Below are 19,404 nucleotides of genomic sequence, written 5' to 3'. Positions count from 1 at the left end.
CCATCCCGTAACCCTGCATTTTCCACAGCTAATCCACATGCACATCCCTGGACTTTGTGGGCAATTGAGCATGACCAATCCACCCAAGGTGCACCTGTTCGACTGCGGCAGGAAACTGGAGCACCCGGAGGAACCCCATGCAGACTCAGGGAAACTCCACACACACAGTTGCTCAAGGCTGGAATCAAACTCAGGTCCCTGGGGCTGTGAGGCAGAAGTGCTAACCACTGAGCCATGGTGCCACCCTGGGTTATGGGTCACAGGTCAGTATCATCACTGCTAACCCTGGGCTGGCTGGGAATCCCATGGACACTGGTGTTCTTCCTGGTACTGAGTCTAATTCAGGACACAGTCACAGGGGAGACACTCAGACCCTGGGGGAGGGGAGTGTGGAAGGGGGGAGTGCAGAGAGAGAAACACCCAGGTTCACCCCCAGGGTCAAGGAAGCAACTGATGGGATTTATAAAACATTAAACAGTCTGGAAAAGGGAAATCTGAGATTGGTTTTAAACTAAACCGAGAGATTCAGAACAGGAGGACACAGTTACAGTGAGAGAGATTCTTCACCCAGTCAGTGATCAATGAGCTAAACCTGACAGAGAGTTTAATGTGAGGGAACATGGAGTGGATTAATTACAGAGAGTCAGGTTGGCCTGTGGGCTATTGTGAAAAGGAGTTTTACAGAGTTATTTGCATCATATAATCACAGAGAATCTGGTATGGGGTTTGGTGGGAAGAGTCGGCTAGAGAGAGCAAACTGTGGGGGTGAGGCTTGGTGGGGGGATTGATGGTGAGAGTCAGGTACAGAGAACTCAGTCTGGGGGGGGGATGAGGGGGGATTGATAGTGAGAGTCAGGTACAGAGAACCCAGTGTGGGTGGGGGGGGCTGGGGGGTGGGGGGGGGAGGGATTGATGGTGAGAGTCAGGTACAGAGAACCCAGTGTTGGGGAGTGTGGGGGGTGGGGGGAGATTGATGGTGAGGGTCAGCTACAGAGAACCGAGTGTGGGGGAGGGGAGGGTGATTACAGCCCGTTCACTGCACTCTGCTCCTACCAATAATCATCTTGTGAGAACACATTTCCCCATTAAACCTCATGGCACACCCCCAAGCCCCTCCCCTCCTGTGGGATGTGAACAGGTCGAGCAGATGAAGACTGTGTGTCCATGAGGTACTGTGGGTCATCAACACCAGCAGAACTGCCATCCAATACAAACTGTAACCTCATGGCTCAACCCAACCCCCAGTCTCTCATTACCACCAAGCCAGGGTTTGAAAGGCACTGTTTAAGGATCTTTGATGAATTTCTGTAGATAGCAAACACTGCTGTAACTGAGTGTCAGTGGTGGAGGGACTGGATGTTGGTGGATACAGTGCCAATCAGTTGGGTTGCTAGGTCCTGGATGGTATCAAGCTTCTTCAGTGTTGAGATGGCTGGACTCATCCAGGCAAGCAGGGAGTATTCCATCACACTCCTGACCTGTGTCTTGTAGTTGGTGGACAGGCTTTGGGAAATCAGGAGATGAATTACTTGCTGCAGTATCTCTAGCCTCTGACCTGCTCTTGTAGACACTGCATTTATGTGGTGAGGCCTGTTGAGTTTCTGATCAATGATAACTCACAGGCTGTTGACAGTGGGGGGATTCAGTGATGGTAACACCATTGAATGCCAAGGGGTGGTGGTGAGATTGTCTCTTATTGGTGATGGTTATAACTTGGCATTTGTGTGGCGCAAATGTTACTTGCCACTTGTCAGCCCAAGCCTGGATATTGTCCAGATCTTGTTGCATTTGAACATGGACTGCTTCAGTGTCTGAGGAGTTGCAAATAGTGCTGAACATTGTGCAATCACTGGCAAGCATCCCCATTTCTGACCTTATGACGGTTGAGCCTCGGACATTACCCTGAGGGACTCCTGCAGAGCTTTCCTGGAGCTGAGGTGACTGACCTCCAACAACCAAGACCACCTTCCTATGTGTCAGGTATGACTCTATCCTGGAGAGTTTCCCCCAATACCCATTGATTCCAGTTCTGCTCGAGTTCCATGATGCCACACTCGGTCGAATGCAGCCTTGATGTCAGGGGCTGTCACTCCCACCTCCCCTCTGGAATTCAGCTCTTTTGTCCATGTTCGAACCAAGGCTGTATTGAGGTCAGGAGCTGAGTGGCCCTGGCAGAGCCCAAACTGGGCGTCACTGTGCAGGTTATTGCTGAGCAGGTGCTGCTTGATAGCACTGTTAATGACACCTTCCATCACTTTACTGATGATCGAGAGGAGACTGATGGGGCAGATTGGGTTTGTCCTGCTTTTTGTGTCTAAGATATACCCGGGCAATTTTCTACATTGTTGGGTAGATGCGAGTGTTGTAACTGGACTGGAACAGTTTGGATAGGGGAGTGGCAAGTTCTCGAGCACAAGCCTTCAGTACTATTGCCTGAATGTTGTCAGGGCCTGAAGCCTTTGCAGTACCCAGTGTCTTCAACTGTTTCTTGATATCACGTGGATATTGAATTGGCTGAAGACTGGTATCTGTAATGCTGGGGACCACTGGAGGAGGCTGAGATGACACTTCTGACTGAAGATTGCTGTGAAACCTTCAGGCCTATCTTTCACACTGATGTAATGGGCTGTATCATCAGTGAGAGTGGGAATATTTGTGGAGCCTCCAGTGAGTTGGCTGGATGTGGCAGGACTGCAGAGCTGAGATCAGGTCTGTTGATTGTGGGATCGCTTAGCTCTGTCTATCACTTGCTGCTTATGTTATGTGACATGCAAGTCGTCCTGTTTGGTGGCTTCACCAGGTTGGTACCTCATCTTCAGGTACGTCTGTTGCTGCTCGTGGCATGCCCTCCTACACTCCCCATTGAACCAGGGTTAATCCCCTGGCTTGGTGTTAATGGTTCAGTGGGGGTTATGCCAGGCCATGAGGTTACAGATTGTGCTGGAGTACGGTTCTGCTGCTGTTGATGGCCCACAGTGCCTCATGGATACCCAGGTTTGAGCTGCTAGATCTGATCCAAGTCTGTTCCATTTAACACAGTGATAGTGCCACACAATACGATGGAGGCTATTCCCAATGTGACAGTGGGACTTTGCCTCCACAAGGACAGTGCGATGGTCACTCTCACTGAGACTGTCATGGACATTTGTACCTGCAGCTGGCAGGTTGGAAAGATGGAATCAAGTATGTTTTTCCCTCTTGTTGGTTCCCTCACGACCTGCTGCAGACCCAGTCTAGCAGTTATGTCCTTTAGTACAAGTCTGATGTTGGTCATCAAACCCACCACACACACACATCCTCAGGGAATATCGATGGAATGGAAGCGATGTCCAGAATCTCCATCAGGTTCTGACACAATCTCCATTCCCTCACACTTGTGTGTTCCCACTCTCTGGGAATGGACTTTCCCTGATTGTGTTGACGGGTATGGAGTTATCGTCTGGGACTTGGATTTTACAATAGAGGCAGATGGATATGGTCTTAACTCCCCCAGTTCACATTGAATTGAAGCTCAGCATCTGCTGGTTCCAAGAGCCACAAGCTGCTGCTGTGTAAATGAATAGAATTGTTCTTGTGAAATATTAATAAAAATATCAAAATTAGTAAGTCAATAAATAACTTTTAATGATGACAAATGACACATATTGGTGATTGTAGTTAAACAATGGTGATAAGTAGTGATAGATTTTAGTATTCAACAATAACTCAGATGTATAATATTTATATATTTATTTAAGAATTCGAATTTGTAAAACTGATGTTTATGTGCAGAGGTTGACATAACAGTTGAAATTTGTTAACGTCAGATGCAAAATCAATTTCTTTCAATATAAAAACTGTCTCCAAGTTCCCTCAGGATGTTGCTTCATTTCAGGTCAATCAGTGACCCACTGAAGACAGTGAGGATGAGAAAGTGTGAGGGAGGAACCATCTGTGAAGATCCCTCTGACGGTGACACTGCTCACATTTCTGAGACGGGATGAAAACACGACTTGAGAAGGTCCCACTTGAAGAATTAGGATCCAAACCTGGGATCTGGGATCCACTGCTCAATCTGTGGAAACACATTCCCAGAAAAATTGATCTCAGTCCTGAAGGAATTGAGTGTGAACAATGAGCTGTAATTCTGTGTGTCTGCTGTGATATGGAAAGATAGACAATGATGTCCATGTTCACACTGGAACAGGAGAATCCCGTTATTCTGCAATGAAGCTCCAGGAATGTCCTGCGGTGGGGCCCAGGAAACCCACAAGGTCAGGAATGGACAGATACGAGGCAATTACTTCAGGGTCAGGAGGGGAGGGGAGTTAGTCTGACAGGGTTTAACAGTGACTGGGAGGGGGTGACAGGGTCAGGAGGGGAGGGGAATTAGTCTGACATGGTTTAACAGTGTCTGGGAGGGTGGGACAGGGTCAGGAGGGTAGGGGAATTTGTCTGGCAGGGTTTAAGAGTGTCTGGGAGGGTGGGACAGGGTCAGGAGGGGAGGGGAATTAGTCTGACAGGGTTTAACAGTGTCTGGGAGGATGGGACAGCGTCAGGAGGGGAGGGGAATTAGTCTGACATGGTTTAACAGTGTCTGGGAGGGTGGGACAGGGTCAGCAGGGGAGGGGAATTAATCTGACAGAGTTTAACAGTGTCTGGGAGGGTGGGACATCGTCAGGAGGGGAGGGGAATTAGTCTGACAGGGTTTAACAGTGTCTGGGAGGGTGAGTCAGGGTCAGGAGAGGAGGGGAATTAGTCTGACAGGGTTTAACAGTGACTGGGAGGGTGGGACAGGGTCAGGAGGGGTGGGGAATTAGTCTGACAGGATTTAACAGTGACTGGGAGGGTGGGACAGGGTCAGGAGGGGAGGGGAATTAGTCTGACAGGGTTTAACAGTGTCTGGGAGGGTGGGACAGGGTCAGGAGGGGAGGGGAATTAGTCTGACAGGGTTTAACAGTGTCTGGGAGGGTGGGTCAGGGTCAGGAGAGGAGGGGAATTAGTCTGACAGGGTTTAACAGTGACTGGGAGGGTGGGACAGGGTCAGGAGGGGAGAGGAATTAGTCTGACAGGGTTTAACAGTGTCTGGGAGGGTGGGACAGGGTCAGGAGGGGAGGGGAATTAGTCTGACAGGGTTAACAGTGACTGGGAGGGTGGGACAGGGTCAGGAGGGGAGGAGAATTAATCTGACAGGGTCAACAGTGACTGGGAGGGTGGGACAGGGTCAGGAGGGGAGGGGAATTAGTCTAACAGGATTTAACAGTGACTGGGAGGGTGGGACAGGGTCAGGAGGGGAGGGGAATTAGTCTGACAGGGTTAAAAAGTGTCCGGCAGGGAGGGACAGGGTCAGGAGGGTAGGGGAATGAGTCTGACATGGTTTAACAGTGACTGGGAGGGAGGGACAGGGTCAGGATGGGAAGGGAATTAGTCTGACAGGGTTTAACAGTGTCTGGGAGGGTGGGACAGGGTCAGGAGGGGAGGGGATTTGTATGACAGGGTTTAACAGTGACTGGGAGTGTGGGACAGGGTCAGGAGGGGAGGGGAATTAGTCTGACAGGGTTTAACAGTGACTGGGAGGGTGGGTCAGGGTCAAGAGAGGAGGGGAATTAGTCTGACAGGGTTTAACAGTGTCTGGGAGGGTGGGTCAGGGTAAGGAGGGGAGGGGAATTAGTCTAACAGGGTTTAACAGTGACTGGGAGGGTGGGACAGGGTCAGGAGGGGAGGGGAATTAGTCTAACAGGGTTTAACAGTGACTGGGAGGGTGGGACAGGGTCAGGAGGGGAGGGGAATTAGTCTAACAGGGTTTAACAGTGACTGGGAGGGTGGGACAGGGTCAGGAGGGTAGGGGAATTAGTCTGACAGGGTTTAACAGTGTCCGGCAGGGAGGGACAGGGTCAGGAGGGTAGGGGAATTAGTCTTACAGGGTTTAACAGTGACTGGGAGGGAGGGACAGGGTCAGGATGGGAAGGGAATTAGTCTGACAGGGTTTAACAGTGTCTGGGAGGGTGGGACAGGGTCAGGAGGGGAGGGGATTTGTCTGACAGGATTTAACAGTGACTGGGAGGGTGGGACAGGGTCAGGAGGGGAGGCGAACTAGTCTGACAGGGTTTAACAGTGTCTGGAAGAATGGGGCAGGATCAGGAGGGGAGGGGAATTAGTCTGACAGGGTTTAACAGTGACTGCGAGGGTGGGACAGCATCAGGAGGGGAGGGGTATTAGTCTGACAGGGTTTAACAGTGACTGGAAGGGTGGGTCAGGGTCAGGAGGGGAGGGGAATTAGTCTGACAGGGTTTAACAGTGTCTGGGAGGGTGGGACAGGGTCAGGATGGTAGGGGAATTTGTCTGGCAGGGTTTAAGAGTGTCTGGGAGGGTGGGACAGGGTCAGGAGAGGAGGGGAATTAGTCTGACAGGGTATAACAGTGACTGGGAGGGTGGTTCAGGGTCAGGAGGGGAGGGGAATAAGTCTGACAGGGTTTAAGAGTGTCTGGGAGGGTGGGACAGGTCAGGAGGGGAGGGGAATTAGTCTGACAGGGTTTAACAGTGTCTGGGAGGGTGGGTCAGGGTCAGCAGGGGCGGGGAATTAATCTGACAGAGTTTAACAGTGTCTGGGAGGGTGGGACAGGGTCAGGAGGGGAGGGGAATTAGTCTGACAGAGTTTAACAGTGTCTGGGAGGGTGGGTCAGGGTCAGCAGGGGCGGGGAATTAATCTGACAGAGTTTAACAGTGTCTGGGAGGGTGGGACAGGGTCAGGAGGGGAGGGGAATTAGTCTGACAGGGTTTAACAGTGTCTGGGAGGGTGGGTCAGTGTCAGGAGAGGAGGGGAATTAGTCTGACAGGGTTTAACAGTGACTGGGAGGGTGGGACAGGGTCAGGAGGGGAGGGGAATTAGTCTGACAGGATTTAACAGTGACTGGGAGGGTGGGACAGGGTCAGGAGGGGAGGGGAATTAGTCTGACAGGGTTTAACAGTGTCTGGGAGGGTGGGACAGGGTCAGGAGGGGAGGGGAATTAGTCTGACAGGGTTTAACAGTGTCTGGGAGGGTGGGTCAGGGTCAGGAGAGGAGGGGTATTAGTCTGACAGGGTTTAACAGTGACTGGGAGGGTGGGACAGGGTCAGGAGGGGAGGGGAATTAGTCTGACAGGGTTTAACAGTGTCTGCAAGAATGGGGCAGGGTCAGGAGGGGAGGGGAATTAGTCTGACAGGGTTTAACAGTGACTGCGAGGGTGGGACAGCATCAGGAGGGGAGGGGTATTAGTCTGACAGCGTTTAACAGTGTCTGGGAGGGTTGGACAGGATCAGGAGGGGAGGGGAATTAGTCTGACAGGGTTTAACAGTGACTGGGAGGGTGGGACAGGGTCAGGAGGGGAGGGAAATTAGTCTAACAGGGTTTAACAGTGTCTGGGAGGGTGGGTCAGGGTCAGGAGGGGAGGGGTATTAGTCTGACAGGGTTTAACAATGTCTGGGAGGGTGGGTCAGGGTCAGGAGGGGAGGGGAATTAGTCTGACAGGGTTTAACAGTGTCTGGGAGGGTGGGACAGGGTCAGGAGGGTAGGGGAATTTGTCTGGCAGGGTTTAAGAGTGTCTGGGAGGGTGGGACAGGGTCAGGAGGGGAGGGGAATTAGTCTGACAGGGTATAACAGTAACTGGGAGGGTGTGTCAGGGTCAGGAGGGGAGGGGAATAAGTCTGACAGGGTTTAACAGTGTCTGGGAGGGTGGGTCAGGGTCAGGAGAGGAGGGGAATTAGTCTGACAGCGTTTAACAGTGTCTGGGAGGGTGGGACAGGGTCAGGAGGGGAGGGGAATTAGTCTGACAGGCTTTAACAGTGTCTGGGATGGTGGGACAGGGTCAGGAGGGGAGGGGAATTAGTCTGACAGGGTTAACAGTGACTGGGAGGGTGGGACAGGGTCAGGAGGGGAGGGAAATGAGTCGAACAGGGTTTAACAGTGACTGGGAGGCTGGGACAGGGTCAGGAGGGGAGGGGAATTAGTCTGACAGGGTTTAACAGTGTCTGGGAGGGAGGGACAGGGTCAGGTGGGTAGGGGAATTAGTCTGACAGGGTTTAACACTGTCTGGGAGGGTGGGACAGGGTCAGGTGGGTAGTGGAATTAGTCTGACAGGGTTTAACAGTGACTGGGAGGGAGGGACATGGTCAGGAGGCGAGGGGAATTAGTCTGACAGGGTTTAACAGTGACTGGGAGGGAGGGACAGGGTCAGGATGGGAAGGGAATTAGTCTGACAGGGTTTAACAGTGTCTGGGAGGGTGGGACAGGGTCAGGAGGGGAGGGGATTTGTCTGACAGGGTTTAACAGTGACTGGGAGTGTGGGACAGGGTCAGGAGGGGAGGGGAATTAGTCTGACAGTGTTTAACAGTGACTGGGAGGTTGGGACAGGGTCAGGAGGGGAGGGGAGTGAGTCTGACAGGGTTTAACAGTGTTCTGGGAGAGTGGGACAGGGTCAGGAGGGGAGGGGGATTAGTCTGACAGGGTTTAACAGTGACTGGGAGGGGGTGACAGGGTCAGGAGGGGAGGGGAATTAGTCTGACAGGGTTTAACAGTGTCTGGGAGGGTGGGACAGTGTCAGGAGGGGAGGGGAATTAGTCTGACAGGGTTTAACAGTGTCTGGTAGGGTGGGTCAGGGTCAGGAGAGGAGGGGAATTAGTCTGACAGGGTTTAACAGTGACTGGGAGGGTGGGACAGGGTCAGGAGGGGAGGGGAATTAGTCTGACAGGGTTTAACAGTGTCTGGGAGGGTGGGACAGGGTCAGGAGGGGAGGGGAATTAGTCTGACAGGGTTTAACAGTGTCTGGAAGAATGGGGCAGGGTCAGGAGGGGAGGGGAATTAGTCTGACAGGGTTTAACAGTGACTGCGAGTGTGGGACATCATCAGGAGGGGAGGGGTATTAGTCTGACAGGGTTTAACAGTGTCTGGGAGGGTTGGACAGGATCAGGAGGGGAGGCGAATTAGTCTGACAGGGTTTAACAATGTCTGGGAGGGTGGGTCAGGGTCAGGAGGGGAGGGGTATTAGTCTGACAGGGTTTAACAGTGTCTGGGAGGGTGGGACAGGGTCAGGAGGGGAGGGGAATTAGTCTGACAGGCTTTAACAGTGTCTGGGATGGTGGGACAGGGTCAGGAGTGGAGGGGAATTAGTCTGACAGGGTTAACAGTGACTAGGAGGGTGGGGCAGGGTCAGGAGGGGAGGGGAATTAGTCTAACAGGGTTTAACAGTGACTGGGAGGCTGGGACAGGGTCAGGAGGGGAGGGGAATTAGTCTGACAGGGTTTAACAGTGTCTGGGAGGGAGGGACAGGGTCAGGTGGGTAGGGGAATTAGTCTGACAGGGTTTAACAGTGTCTGGGAGGGTGGGACAGGGTCAAGTGGGTAGTGGAATTAGTCTGACAGGGTTTAACAGTGACTGGGAGGGAGGGACAGGGTCAGGAGGCGAGGGAAATTAGTCTGACAGGGTTTAACAGTGACTGGGAGGGAGGGACAGGGTCAGGAGGGGAGGGGATTTGTCTGACAGGGTTTAACAGTGACTGGGAGTGTGGGACAGGGTCAGGAGGGGAGGGGAATTAGTCTGACAGTGTTTCACAGTGACTGGGAGGTTGGGACAGGGTCAGGAGGGGAGGGGAGTTAGTCTGACAGGGTTTAACAGTGTTCTGGGAGAGTGGGACAGGGTCAGGAGGGGAGGGGGATTAGTCTGACAGGGTTTAACAGTGACTGGGAGGGAGGGACAGGATCAGGTGGGTAGGGGAATTAGTCTGACAGGGTTTAACAGTGTCTGGGAGGGTGGGACAGGGTCAGGTGGGTAGTGGAATTAGTCTGACAGGATTTAACAGTGACTGGGAGGGAGGGACAGGGTCAGGAGGCGAGGGGAATTAGTCTGACAGGGTTTAACAGTGACTGGGAGGGAGGGACAGGGTCAGGAGGGGAGGGGATTTGTCTGACAGGGTTTAACAGTGACTGGGAGTGTGGGACAGGGTCAGGAGGGGAGGGGAATTAGTCTGACAGTGTTTAACAGTGACTGGGAGGTTGGGACAGGGTCAGGAGGGGAGGGGAGTTAGTCTGACAGGGTTTAACAGTGTTCTGGGAGAGTGGGACAGGGTCAGGAGGGGAGGGGGATTAGTCTGACAGGGTTTAACAGTGACTGGGAGGGGGTGACAGGGTCAGGAGTGGAGGGGAATTAGTCTGACAGGGTTTAACAGTGTCTGGGAGGGTGGGTCAGTGTCAGGAGGGGAGGGGGATTAGTCTGACATGGTTTCACAGTGTCTGGGAGGGTGGGACAGGGTCAGCAGGGGTGGGGAATTAGTCTGACAGGATTTAACAGTGCCTGGGAGGGTGGGACAGGGTCAGGAGGGGAGGGGTATTAGTCTGACAGGGTTTAACAGTGACTGGGAGGGTTGGACAGGGTCAGGAGGGAAGGGGAATTTGTCTGGCAGGGTTGAAGAGTGTCTAGGAGGGTGGGACAGGGTCAGGAGGGGAGGGGAATTAGTCTGACAGGGTATAACAGTAATTGGGAGGGTGTGTCAGGGTCAGGAGGGGAGGGGAATAAGTCTGACAGGGTTTAACAGTGTCTGGGAGGGTGGGTCAGGGTCAGGAGAGGAGGCGAATTAGTCTGACAGGGTTTAACAGTGTCTGGGAGGGTGGGACAGGGTCAGGAGGGGAGGGGAATTAGTCTGACAGGCTTTAACAGTGTCTGGGATGGTGGGACAGGGTCAGGAGGGGAGGGGAATTTGTCTGACAGGGTTAACAGTGACTGGGAGGGTGGGACAGGGTCAGGAGGGGAGGGGAATTAGTCTAACAGGGTTTAACAGTGACTGGGAGGCTGGGACAGGGTCAGGAGGGGAGGGGAATTAGTCTGACAGGGTTTAACAGTGTCTGGGAGGGAGGGACAGGGTCAGGTGGGTAGGGGAATTAGTCTGACAGGGTTTAACAGTGTCTGGGAGGGTGGGACAGGGTCAGGTGGGTAGTGGAATTAGTCTGACAGGGTTTAACAGTGACTGGGAGGGAGGGACAGGGTCAGGAGGCAAGGGGAATTAGTCTGACAGGGTTTAACAGTGACTGGGAGGGAGGGACAGGGTCAGGATGGGAAGGGAATTAGTCTGACAGGGTTTAACAGTGTCTGGGAGGGTGGGACAGGGTCAGGAAGGGAGGGGATTTGTCTGACAGGGTTTAACAGTGACTGGGAGTGTGGGACAGGGTCAGGAGGGGAGGGGAATTAGTCTGACAGTGTTTAACAGTGACTGGGAGGTTGGGACAGGGTCAGGAGGGGAGGGGAATTAGTCTGACAGGGTTTAACAGTGTTCTGGGAGAGTGGGACAGGGTCAGGAGGGGAGGGGGATTAGTCTGACAGGGTTTAACAGTGACTGGGAGGGGGTGACAGGGTCAGGAGTGGAGGGGAATTAGTCTGACAGGGTTTAACAGTGTCTGGGAGGGTGGGTCAGTGTCAGGAGGGGAGGGGGATTAGTCTGACATGGTTTCACAGTGTCTGGGAGGGTGGGACAGGGTCAGCAGGGGTGGGGAATTAGTCTGACAGGATTTAACAGTGCCTGGGAGGGTGGGACAGGGTCAGGAGGGGAGGGGAATTAGTCTGACAGGGTTTAACAGTGACTGGGAGGGTGGAACAGGGTCAGGAGGGGAGGGGTATTAGTCTGACAGGGTTTAACAGTGACTGGGAGGGTTGGACAGGGTCAGGAGGGTAAGGGAATTAGTCTGACAGGGTTTAACAGTGTTCTGGGACGGTGGGACAGGGTCAGGAGGGGAGGGTGATTAGTCTGACAGGGTTTGACAGTGTCTGGGAGAGTGGGACAGGGTGAGGAGGGGAGGGGAATTCGTCTGACAGGATTTAACAGTGTCTGGGAGGGTGCGACATGGTCAGGAGGGGAGGGGGATTTGTCTGACAGGGTTTAACAGTGTCTGGGAGGGTGGGACAGGGTCAGGAGGGGAGGGGAATTAGTCTGACAGGGTTTAACAGTGTCTGGGAGGGTGGGACAGGGTCAGGAGGGGAGGGGAATTAGTCTGACAGGGTTTAACAGTGTCTGGGAGGGTGGAACAGGGTCAGGAGGGATGTGAAAATGCTACAAATAAATCTAGAGAATATAAATCTGAATAAATCTCAGTCAGAGAAAAGTTGACATGTCACTTACTGAATCATGAAGAAGCTGCACCAGAGATATCAGAAGCTGAGAAAATAAAAACAGAATGTGAGAAGTTATATCAAATATAAAATGAGACAGTGTGAGATATTCTCTATCACTCACTGGACCCAGGATTTAATCGCCCTCAGCACTAACTAACCAGACTCTCCGAGCCCCCCCCCAGTGGGATTTAAGGGTGAGTGAGTGGAGGGAGGGGCAGTGGGGGAAGGGAATGGAGGGTGACAATTCGAAGGTGAGACACTGGGGACATGGAGTAGAGAAACAGGACGATAAGAGAGTGTTGGCTGAGAAACAGCATTGTGAGGAGACGGACCCATCACCCTGAGCAACACCCTGGCAAATATAACTCTACACTCTAATAGGGGCAGCACGGTGGCTCAGTGGTTAGCACTGTTGCCTCACAGCACCAGGGACCCGGGTACAATTCCCACCTCGGGTGACTGTGCGGACTTTGCACATACTCCCTGTGTCTGTGTGGGTTTCCTCCGGGTGCTCCGGTTTCCTCCCACAATCCAAAGGTGTGCAGGTCAGGTGAATTGGCCATGTTACATTGCCCATAGTGTTAGGTGTGTTAGTCAGGGGTAAATATAGGGTAGGGGAATGGGTCTGGGCAGGTTACTCTTTGGAGGGTCTGTGAGGACTTGTTGGGCTGAAGGGTCTGTTTCCACACTGTAGGGAATCTACTCTACACCTCCCATTACCTTCTCCATCATTCCCAACACTCTGTCCCCTCAGTGACTTACTGGGAGCTGTTGTGTAGGTCCCATTTGGTGAACCTGCAGAAACAAAATAAATGTCCATTAGGATCGGGAATAATCCATTCTCAGAGAGTGAGAACACAACAAGTGTGAGGGAATGGAGACTGATGTTGGGGTGTTGGTATTGGACTCGTGTGAACACAGTCAGAAATCACACACGGCCCCAAGTTACAGTCCAACAGGTTTGTTTGAAATCACAAGCTTTCTGAGCGTAGCCCCTTCCTCAGGTGAAGTGAGAGAGAAGCTCACAGACACCGAACTTATCAGCAGGGAGATCAATGGGCAGAGAGATCAAAAGATCATCCAAATGGGGTGAGTGGAGTCTCTGCAGGTGATCACAAATGTCAGATGGTGGGAGGAAAGTGTCAACAGCTGGATAACAAGAGAAGGGATGATCCAGAATCCCATTAAATGGGGCAGAGAGATCATTCCAAAACATTAAAAATACGGTGGGACTGGAGACAAACCAAATGCCTGGAATAACATGATCGGTATCAGTCACACGTCGAGGCTCAAACCAAACTAATAAGTCATCCAAAACTGCACAAACTCATTAAGGGAGAGAGATCTTCAAAATCTATCATGGAGATGGTGCCCAAACAAGGCAGGAAGGAAGGTTCTTTAGGGATTGTGTCAGAAATCCTCATTCCCACACTCCCGTCCATCCTTACACTTTATGGAGATGCAGAAAATCCCTTCCATTCCATTAATATTCAGTCAGTGAGGATCTGATTAGGTGCAGTGGGTTTAATGATAAATTTTAGACCTGGTCCAAAGGAAGATCAGACAGGGAACGAGACGTGTTTATACGTGTGGATCTGTGTGTGGGAATTCAATCAGTTCCATTCCCCACAGTGCCCTGTACTCCCAGTACTGGAGATCCCCCCACACTCACTCTGTCCCCTCAGTTCTACATTCCCCTCTCTCTGATTCTTACCTCTCCGTGACCATTTCCAGATGATTATTCCGACTATCCCGACAATAACAGCCAATAGAATGACCATTGATGCAATGAGACTTACAAGTTGGGAATGCAGCCAATTGCTTTTCAGATTTTCTGAAACACATTGGAAATATATCAGGATTCTCTCTGTTCCTGGATTTATTTCTAACTGTGTTGATTGGGAACAATTATAACTGCTCCGAGCTGTTGGGAATTGTTGGGATTGGTTGAAATGCGGGTTTGACCCTCTCCCGATTTCACTCTCCAGTGAAGTCACCAAGGATCCCATTGATAGGGGTATAAACATCGTGTTGTGCCTGTCCTGGGGGTTACCTCCCCAGACAGTTCAGTTCCCATTCTCCCCAATATCTCTGTGTCCTGTCCTTACTAGTGCTGGTGGGGTAGATCGGCCTTGGGTGAGGTGAAGGAGTGAGGGAATGGTTGGAGGGGTGTAGTTCGGTCTCCCAGAAAGGCACTTCCTCAGTGGTTGGGCAAGGGGCAGTTTGGGAACTCACTGGTGAGTGTTGGGGATGTTGAGTACCAATGGAATGGGGTTTGGGTGCCACAGTGGGCTGATGAGGGGGCCTTGTTAGGGATCCAGTTGTGGAGTTCTGTGTTGTGTCCCAGTTATCTGTCCAGGGTGATGCACTGCGAGTCTGACAGACGTCTGGAGGCGGTGAGCTGGTGTTGGTGCTGGGGAGAGGTCAAGTGTTGGTTGCAGAATGTCAGGTTATGTATTTTGAGGGGATGGAGTCAAAGAGTTAAAGAGTCACACAACAAGTGTGTATGTTCAGTCCAACTTGCCCACGCTGACCAGATATCCTCGTCAGTGTGTGAATGGTGGGATCAGCAGTACGTTTGGAGATGGTCGGCTTTCCAGCTCTCTGGTGTTAGGGACCAAACCAGGCCCCCTCAAAATATTTGAAGAAGTCTAGATCTGAACTGTTTCTTATTTTAAAGCTGAATGGGAAATGCAGTGTTCCAGATACAACGCAGGTGGTCAAAAAACTCGACGTTAAGCAAAACATAATTTACTTAAACGCTGTCATTAAAATACAAACAAAAGAAAAAGAAATTTAGAATAACTTACAATTGAAAAATGCAACCGAATACGGTACCTATTACTAATTAACTGCAGCAATATTGTAACGTCCTATAAACATCTTGGAAAAAAGGTAATTTCAGACAAAGATTCTTACATGCAGTTCTCCAATCCAGGAGGAAATAATATCAAGAAATAAATGTAGAAAGTAGTAGCCAGGTGACACTCACTGAAGCTGCCAACTCTTTTGAGACCCCAAAGGCTTCTGTGGTAACTGAAAAAAACCAAACTGCGAAATCTGGATCTGTGAGAGCTGGCCACGCCCATTCAGACTGCTTCTATTGTTCCAACTTAAAAAACCCCAAGGCCTCACAACTGGCTTACCTCAGTCATCATCAGCGGCAGGTTTGTTGCCTCTGCCTTACAACCTCCCTTCAAAACAAAAACTAGGACACCAACAACCTTTTAAAGTGGCAGCATCATCACACTAGGAGTTAAAGAAGCTTCCAATCCCTAACCTCAGACCCTGAGATCTTTCCAGAGGGTTCCAGATGCGAGGTAATTGTCCATCGGAAGTTGAAACTTCCCAGACAAATCCCATGAGTGAGTCAGGAATTCTGAGGGGTCCAGTCCCTCCTCTCTCAGTCTCTGACTGTCTGGCTGCTGGACAATCTGGGCCCATGTCTGGTGCTGAAGCCTGGAATACAAGAGAATCTTCTTGTAATTCTAGTGAGATTATTCCAGAGGGAAATCAACGAATACTTCACCAATAACAGGGCTGTGGGAATCTGGAATCCCCAAAAGGCTCTGGAAGCTTGGGATTCAGAGGCCCTTTCATACTCAGAATTGAAATCTTTAACTCAGTGAGACCAACATGACATATCAACACAGAGAACAAGGTGGGTAGTTGCAAACAAGGAAGTGAAAAAGTGTCCTCTAAATGGTTCCATCTGTCACATGTACACACACACACACACACACAGATACACACACACACAGACACACACACACACACACACAGACACACACACACACAGACACACACACACAGACACACACACAGACACAGACACACAGACACAGAACACACACACACACACACACACACACACACACCAGTCCCTTACCCCACTGATAGAGCTGGGCCTCTGCCAGGCTGCTGTGTTCAATGTGACAGGAGTATTGATCCTCATCCCCAGCATTGATCTCAATCTCTTTCTGGATCTGATGGGTCCCATCGTGGTTCGGTCGAACCCCCGAGGATTGGGTCTCAGACATGACCTCTCCATTCCTTAGCCAGGTCATCTCGATGTCTACAGGATAAAACCCAGTGACCAGGCAGGAGAGAGTGAGCGGCTTGTCCTGACCATTGGGCTCCCTCCTGGAGATGAACACTTCAGGCTGAACTGTGATGGGAAAGAGTGAAACCACAAACAATAGACAGACACTGAATGGAATGGGAGAGCGGTTTCACAGATCAGTGAGGTTAGATCGGAACATGGAACAAAACTGAAATACATACCTTTCCTTGTGAAATATTCCTTTCCAGCTTTCAGGTATGTGTTCAAATTTTCAATATATGCATCTTCCAGGTGTCTTTTCCAGTAGTTGTTCCAGGAATCATCAGAATCCCATTTCTCTTTAGTCATCACTGCAATGGGATTGGATGTGATCCATCTCATTCTGTCTGGGTCTAAACTGATAAAGTCTTCTCCATCAAATCCAAATCTCATCGATGTCTTAATGCTGCCATCATCACTGACCTCAACAGTAGTTATCCGTTGAAAAATGTGAACTCCTGTCAGTGATCAAACAGTCATAGATAATTAATAATTAATAACCAGAGGAACAATCTGATCACAGGGGAAGGGGGATCCTGTATCAGGGCCAGGGAGAGGGGGGTTACACACGGTGCTAATCTCCAGAGCCCCAGACTCGGGCAGCACTGACCCTTTCTCCAGTGGTTGCCTCACCCCTCAACCTGGAGCAGATAGGGAATGGGCTCTCCGATCCGGGTCAGAATTCCAGCGCTCACATTCCCACTGTCCTGGAACGACAGGCCCAGTCCTTCTGGTCATTTGTTTCAATCACAGGCTGCATTCTGGGGGATGTAGTCCATGTCTGTCTGTGACCACTCTGTCAGCCTCCCACAGGCTCTGGCCCACGATCGGACTCTGTGTGTTATTTACAAGGACCCTCTCCCTGCGTGGGACTCTTCCCCTGAGCCTGGCAGAATGGAGATGAAGGTAACTCTCTTTAAGTTACTCACTACCTGTGTCCACTGCTTTCTGTCAGTTTTATAAATGATTTGGATGAGCATATAGGAGGGAATGGTTAGTAATGGTTCGTTTACAGATGACACCAAAACAGGAAATGTAGTGGGCAGTGAGGAAGGTTATCTTAGAGTACAATGGGACCTTGATCAGATGGGCTGAGGAGTGGCAGATGGAGATTAATTTTGAGAAATATGAGATGTTGCATTTTGTGTAAATCATAGCAGCATTTACACAGTTAATGGTCGGGTGCTGGGGAGTGTTGCCAAACAAACAGACCTTGGGGTGTAGAGTCATAGTTCCTGAAGGTGGAGTTACAGATTGACAGGATAGTGAAGAAGGTGTTTGGTCTCCTTGCCTTTATGGGTCAGTGGATTGAGTACAGGAGTTGGGATATCATGTTGCAGCTGTACAGGACATTGATTCAGCCACTTTCCGAATGCTGTGTTAAATTCTGTACTTCCTGCAATAGGAAATGTGAAAGGGTTCAGAAAAGATTTAGAAGGTTTGGAGCTATAGTGAGAGACTGAATAGGCTGGGGCTATTTTCCCTGAAGTTTATAAAAACACGAGGGGCATAAATAAGGTGAATAGCCAAGTTTTTTTCCCCAGGGTCTGTTTCTGAGGTGTGCAAATCTATGAATCTACCTTCTGTACAATTTCCTCTATTTATTGCAGTGTTTTTACATTTGTTCTTGTTGGTTAATCCATTCCTCACAAATTAAACAGAATGAGTTGGCTTCTTTTGGGCAGTTTCCCAGAATGCCCTACTCCAAGTCCCAGCTGTCCCAAAGGGGTCACAATATATCTGCACAACATGATTCAAAACTATCTCCAGATCATGAATGGACCGTGACAGTCAAATGTTCTCTTTAATGTCCCTCCGGTCCTCAATTCATTAGTTATCACACTGTTTGCTGATTGGCTCATAACTAAACATGAATAATATTAATGATCATCCCTTCAATTTCTTCATTTGTTAAAAATATTCCTTCATTACTAGATTTGTTTACTTTACAATTTGTTTTTTTCTGTTTTAATGACAACAGATAATATATTCCAGTACTATACTTGATTTGCTGTTATCAAACACATTTTCAGTTAATTCTAGTAACACAGGAATTCAGAGGGAGAGTGGGCAAGTCAGCCCTTTGAGTCCACTCCACCATTTAACATGATCATGGCGATCTTACCTACCTCCTCTCTCTCTATACCTATGACCTCTTGTTCGAGACTCTCCCACAAAGGGAACATCTGCTAGATATCAATCTTATCAATCCCCTTTAGCATTTTATATTCCTCAATCAATCTCCCTTCATTCCTCTGATTGTCAGTGAGTATAAGCCCAAGCTATACAATTGCTTCTCGTACAATAACCCTTTCATCCCTGGAACAGCCTGGTGAACCTCGTCTGAACTGCCTGCAATGTCACCACATCCTCCCTTAGGTAAGGAGACCACAACTGGACATCATTCTCCAGGTGTGGTCTCAGCAATGCCTTATATTATTGTAACAACACTTTTTTGCAATAAATGCCAGTATTCCATTTACCTTTCTTATTATATGCTGCACCTGCATATCCAATTTCTGCAATTCATGCCCAAAAACACGCAAATCCCTCTGCACTGACACACTGTGAATCTGCTTCCCAGTGCAATAACAATTTGTCTTATTTTCCAGCCAAAATGAACAACCCCACACTTATCCACATTAACCTCCACCTGTCAGAGTCTGGCCCATTCTCCTAGCCAATATCCATTTGGAAACGTATTGTCTCCTCATCATAGCCTGGTTTCCCACCAATCTCCATTGTGGGTAAAAACCTGGTCATCAGGTGTGAGGCACTGCCATTGCTGTTATACGTGCACAGGTCTGGCCTATTCCCAAAACCTGTGCCGCTGCAGTCACCCGGGCCATCTTCCAGTTTATATGGAGGTCAAAGATGGACCGGGTCCAAAGGGACTCGCTGTACAAAGATCTGGGCAACGGGGGAAAAAATACACCCAATGCCACTCTCACTCTGATGGCCACCTTTGTGTGTGGCTGCATCAAGCTGTGCGTGGATCCCCAGTACGCAAACACCAAGTGTCACTACGTACTGAGGTTCTACCTGTCCCCGGTGTTGCGAAGGATGGGCCTGGCCTCGCTGCCGCGGAACGCTCCGAGTAGTTGGACCGTTCCGTATCACCTGTCCTTCATGGAGAAGTTTATGAAGAAAAACACCTTTGACCACAAGTCCATCAGGAAGTGGTCAGCAT

At 50.3% G+C, this 19,404-nt stretch overlaps 1 protein-coding gene across 5 annotated transcripts in view; it reads right to left on the bottom strand.

Annotated features, from left to right (window-relative positions):
- Positions 1–3,603: 3,603 nt before the first annotated feature.
- LOC122547123 (class I histocompatibility antigen, F10 alpha chain-like) overlaps positions 3,604–19,404 on the bottom strand; it is a 929,735-nt gene continuing 913,934 nt past the window's right edge. For 3 of the 5 annotated variants that reach the window (XM_087979624.1, XM_087979623.1, XM_087979625.1), the window contains exons 3-5: positions 16,397–16,672; positions 16,002–16,280; positions 13,711–13,946 (exon numbers count right to left, since the gene is read on the bottom strand). In XM_087979624.1, coding sequence (XP_087835750.1) covers positions 13,726–13,946; positions 16,002–16,280; positions 16,397–16,672 — 776 coding nt within the window. In that variant the 3' untranslated portion in view covers positions 13,711–13,725. Of the gene's footprint in view, positions 4,055–12,119; positions 12,156–12,874; positions 12,908–13,710; positions 13,947–14,266; positions 15,572–16,001; positions 16,281–16,396; positions 16,673–19,404 lie in introns of those variants that run through there. The other 2 variants (XM_087979627.1, XM_087979626.1) reach the window with 2 other exon arrangements.

The sequence above is a fragment of the Chiloscyllium plagiosum genome, unplaced genomic scaffold (assembly GCF_037043375.1).
Source record: "Chiloscyllium plagiosum isolate Xiang-an unplaced genomic scaffold, Cpla_swu_hap1 HiC_scaffold_35, whole genome shotgun sequence".
NCBI lineage: Eukaryota > Metazoa > Chordata > Chondrichthyes > Orectolobiformes > Hemiscylliidae > Chiloscyllium > Chiloscyllium plagiosum.
The sequence above is the reverse complement of the archived record's forward strand: the minus strand, read 5'-3'. Positions and strand labels throughout refer to the sequence as shown.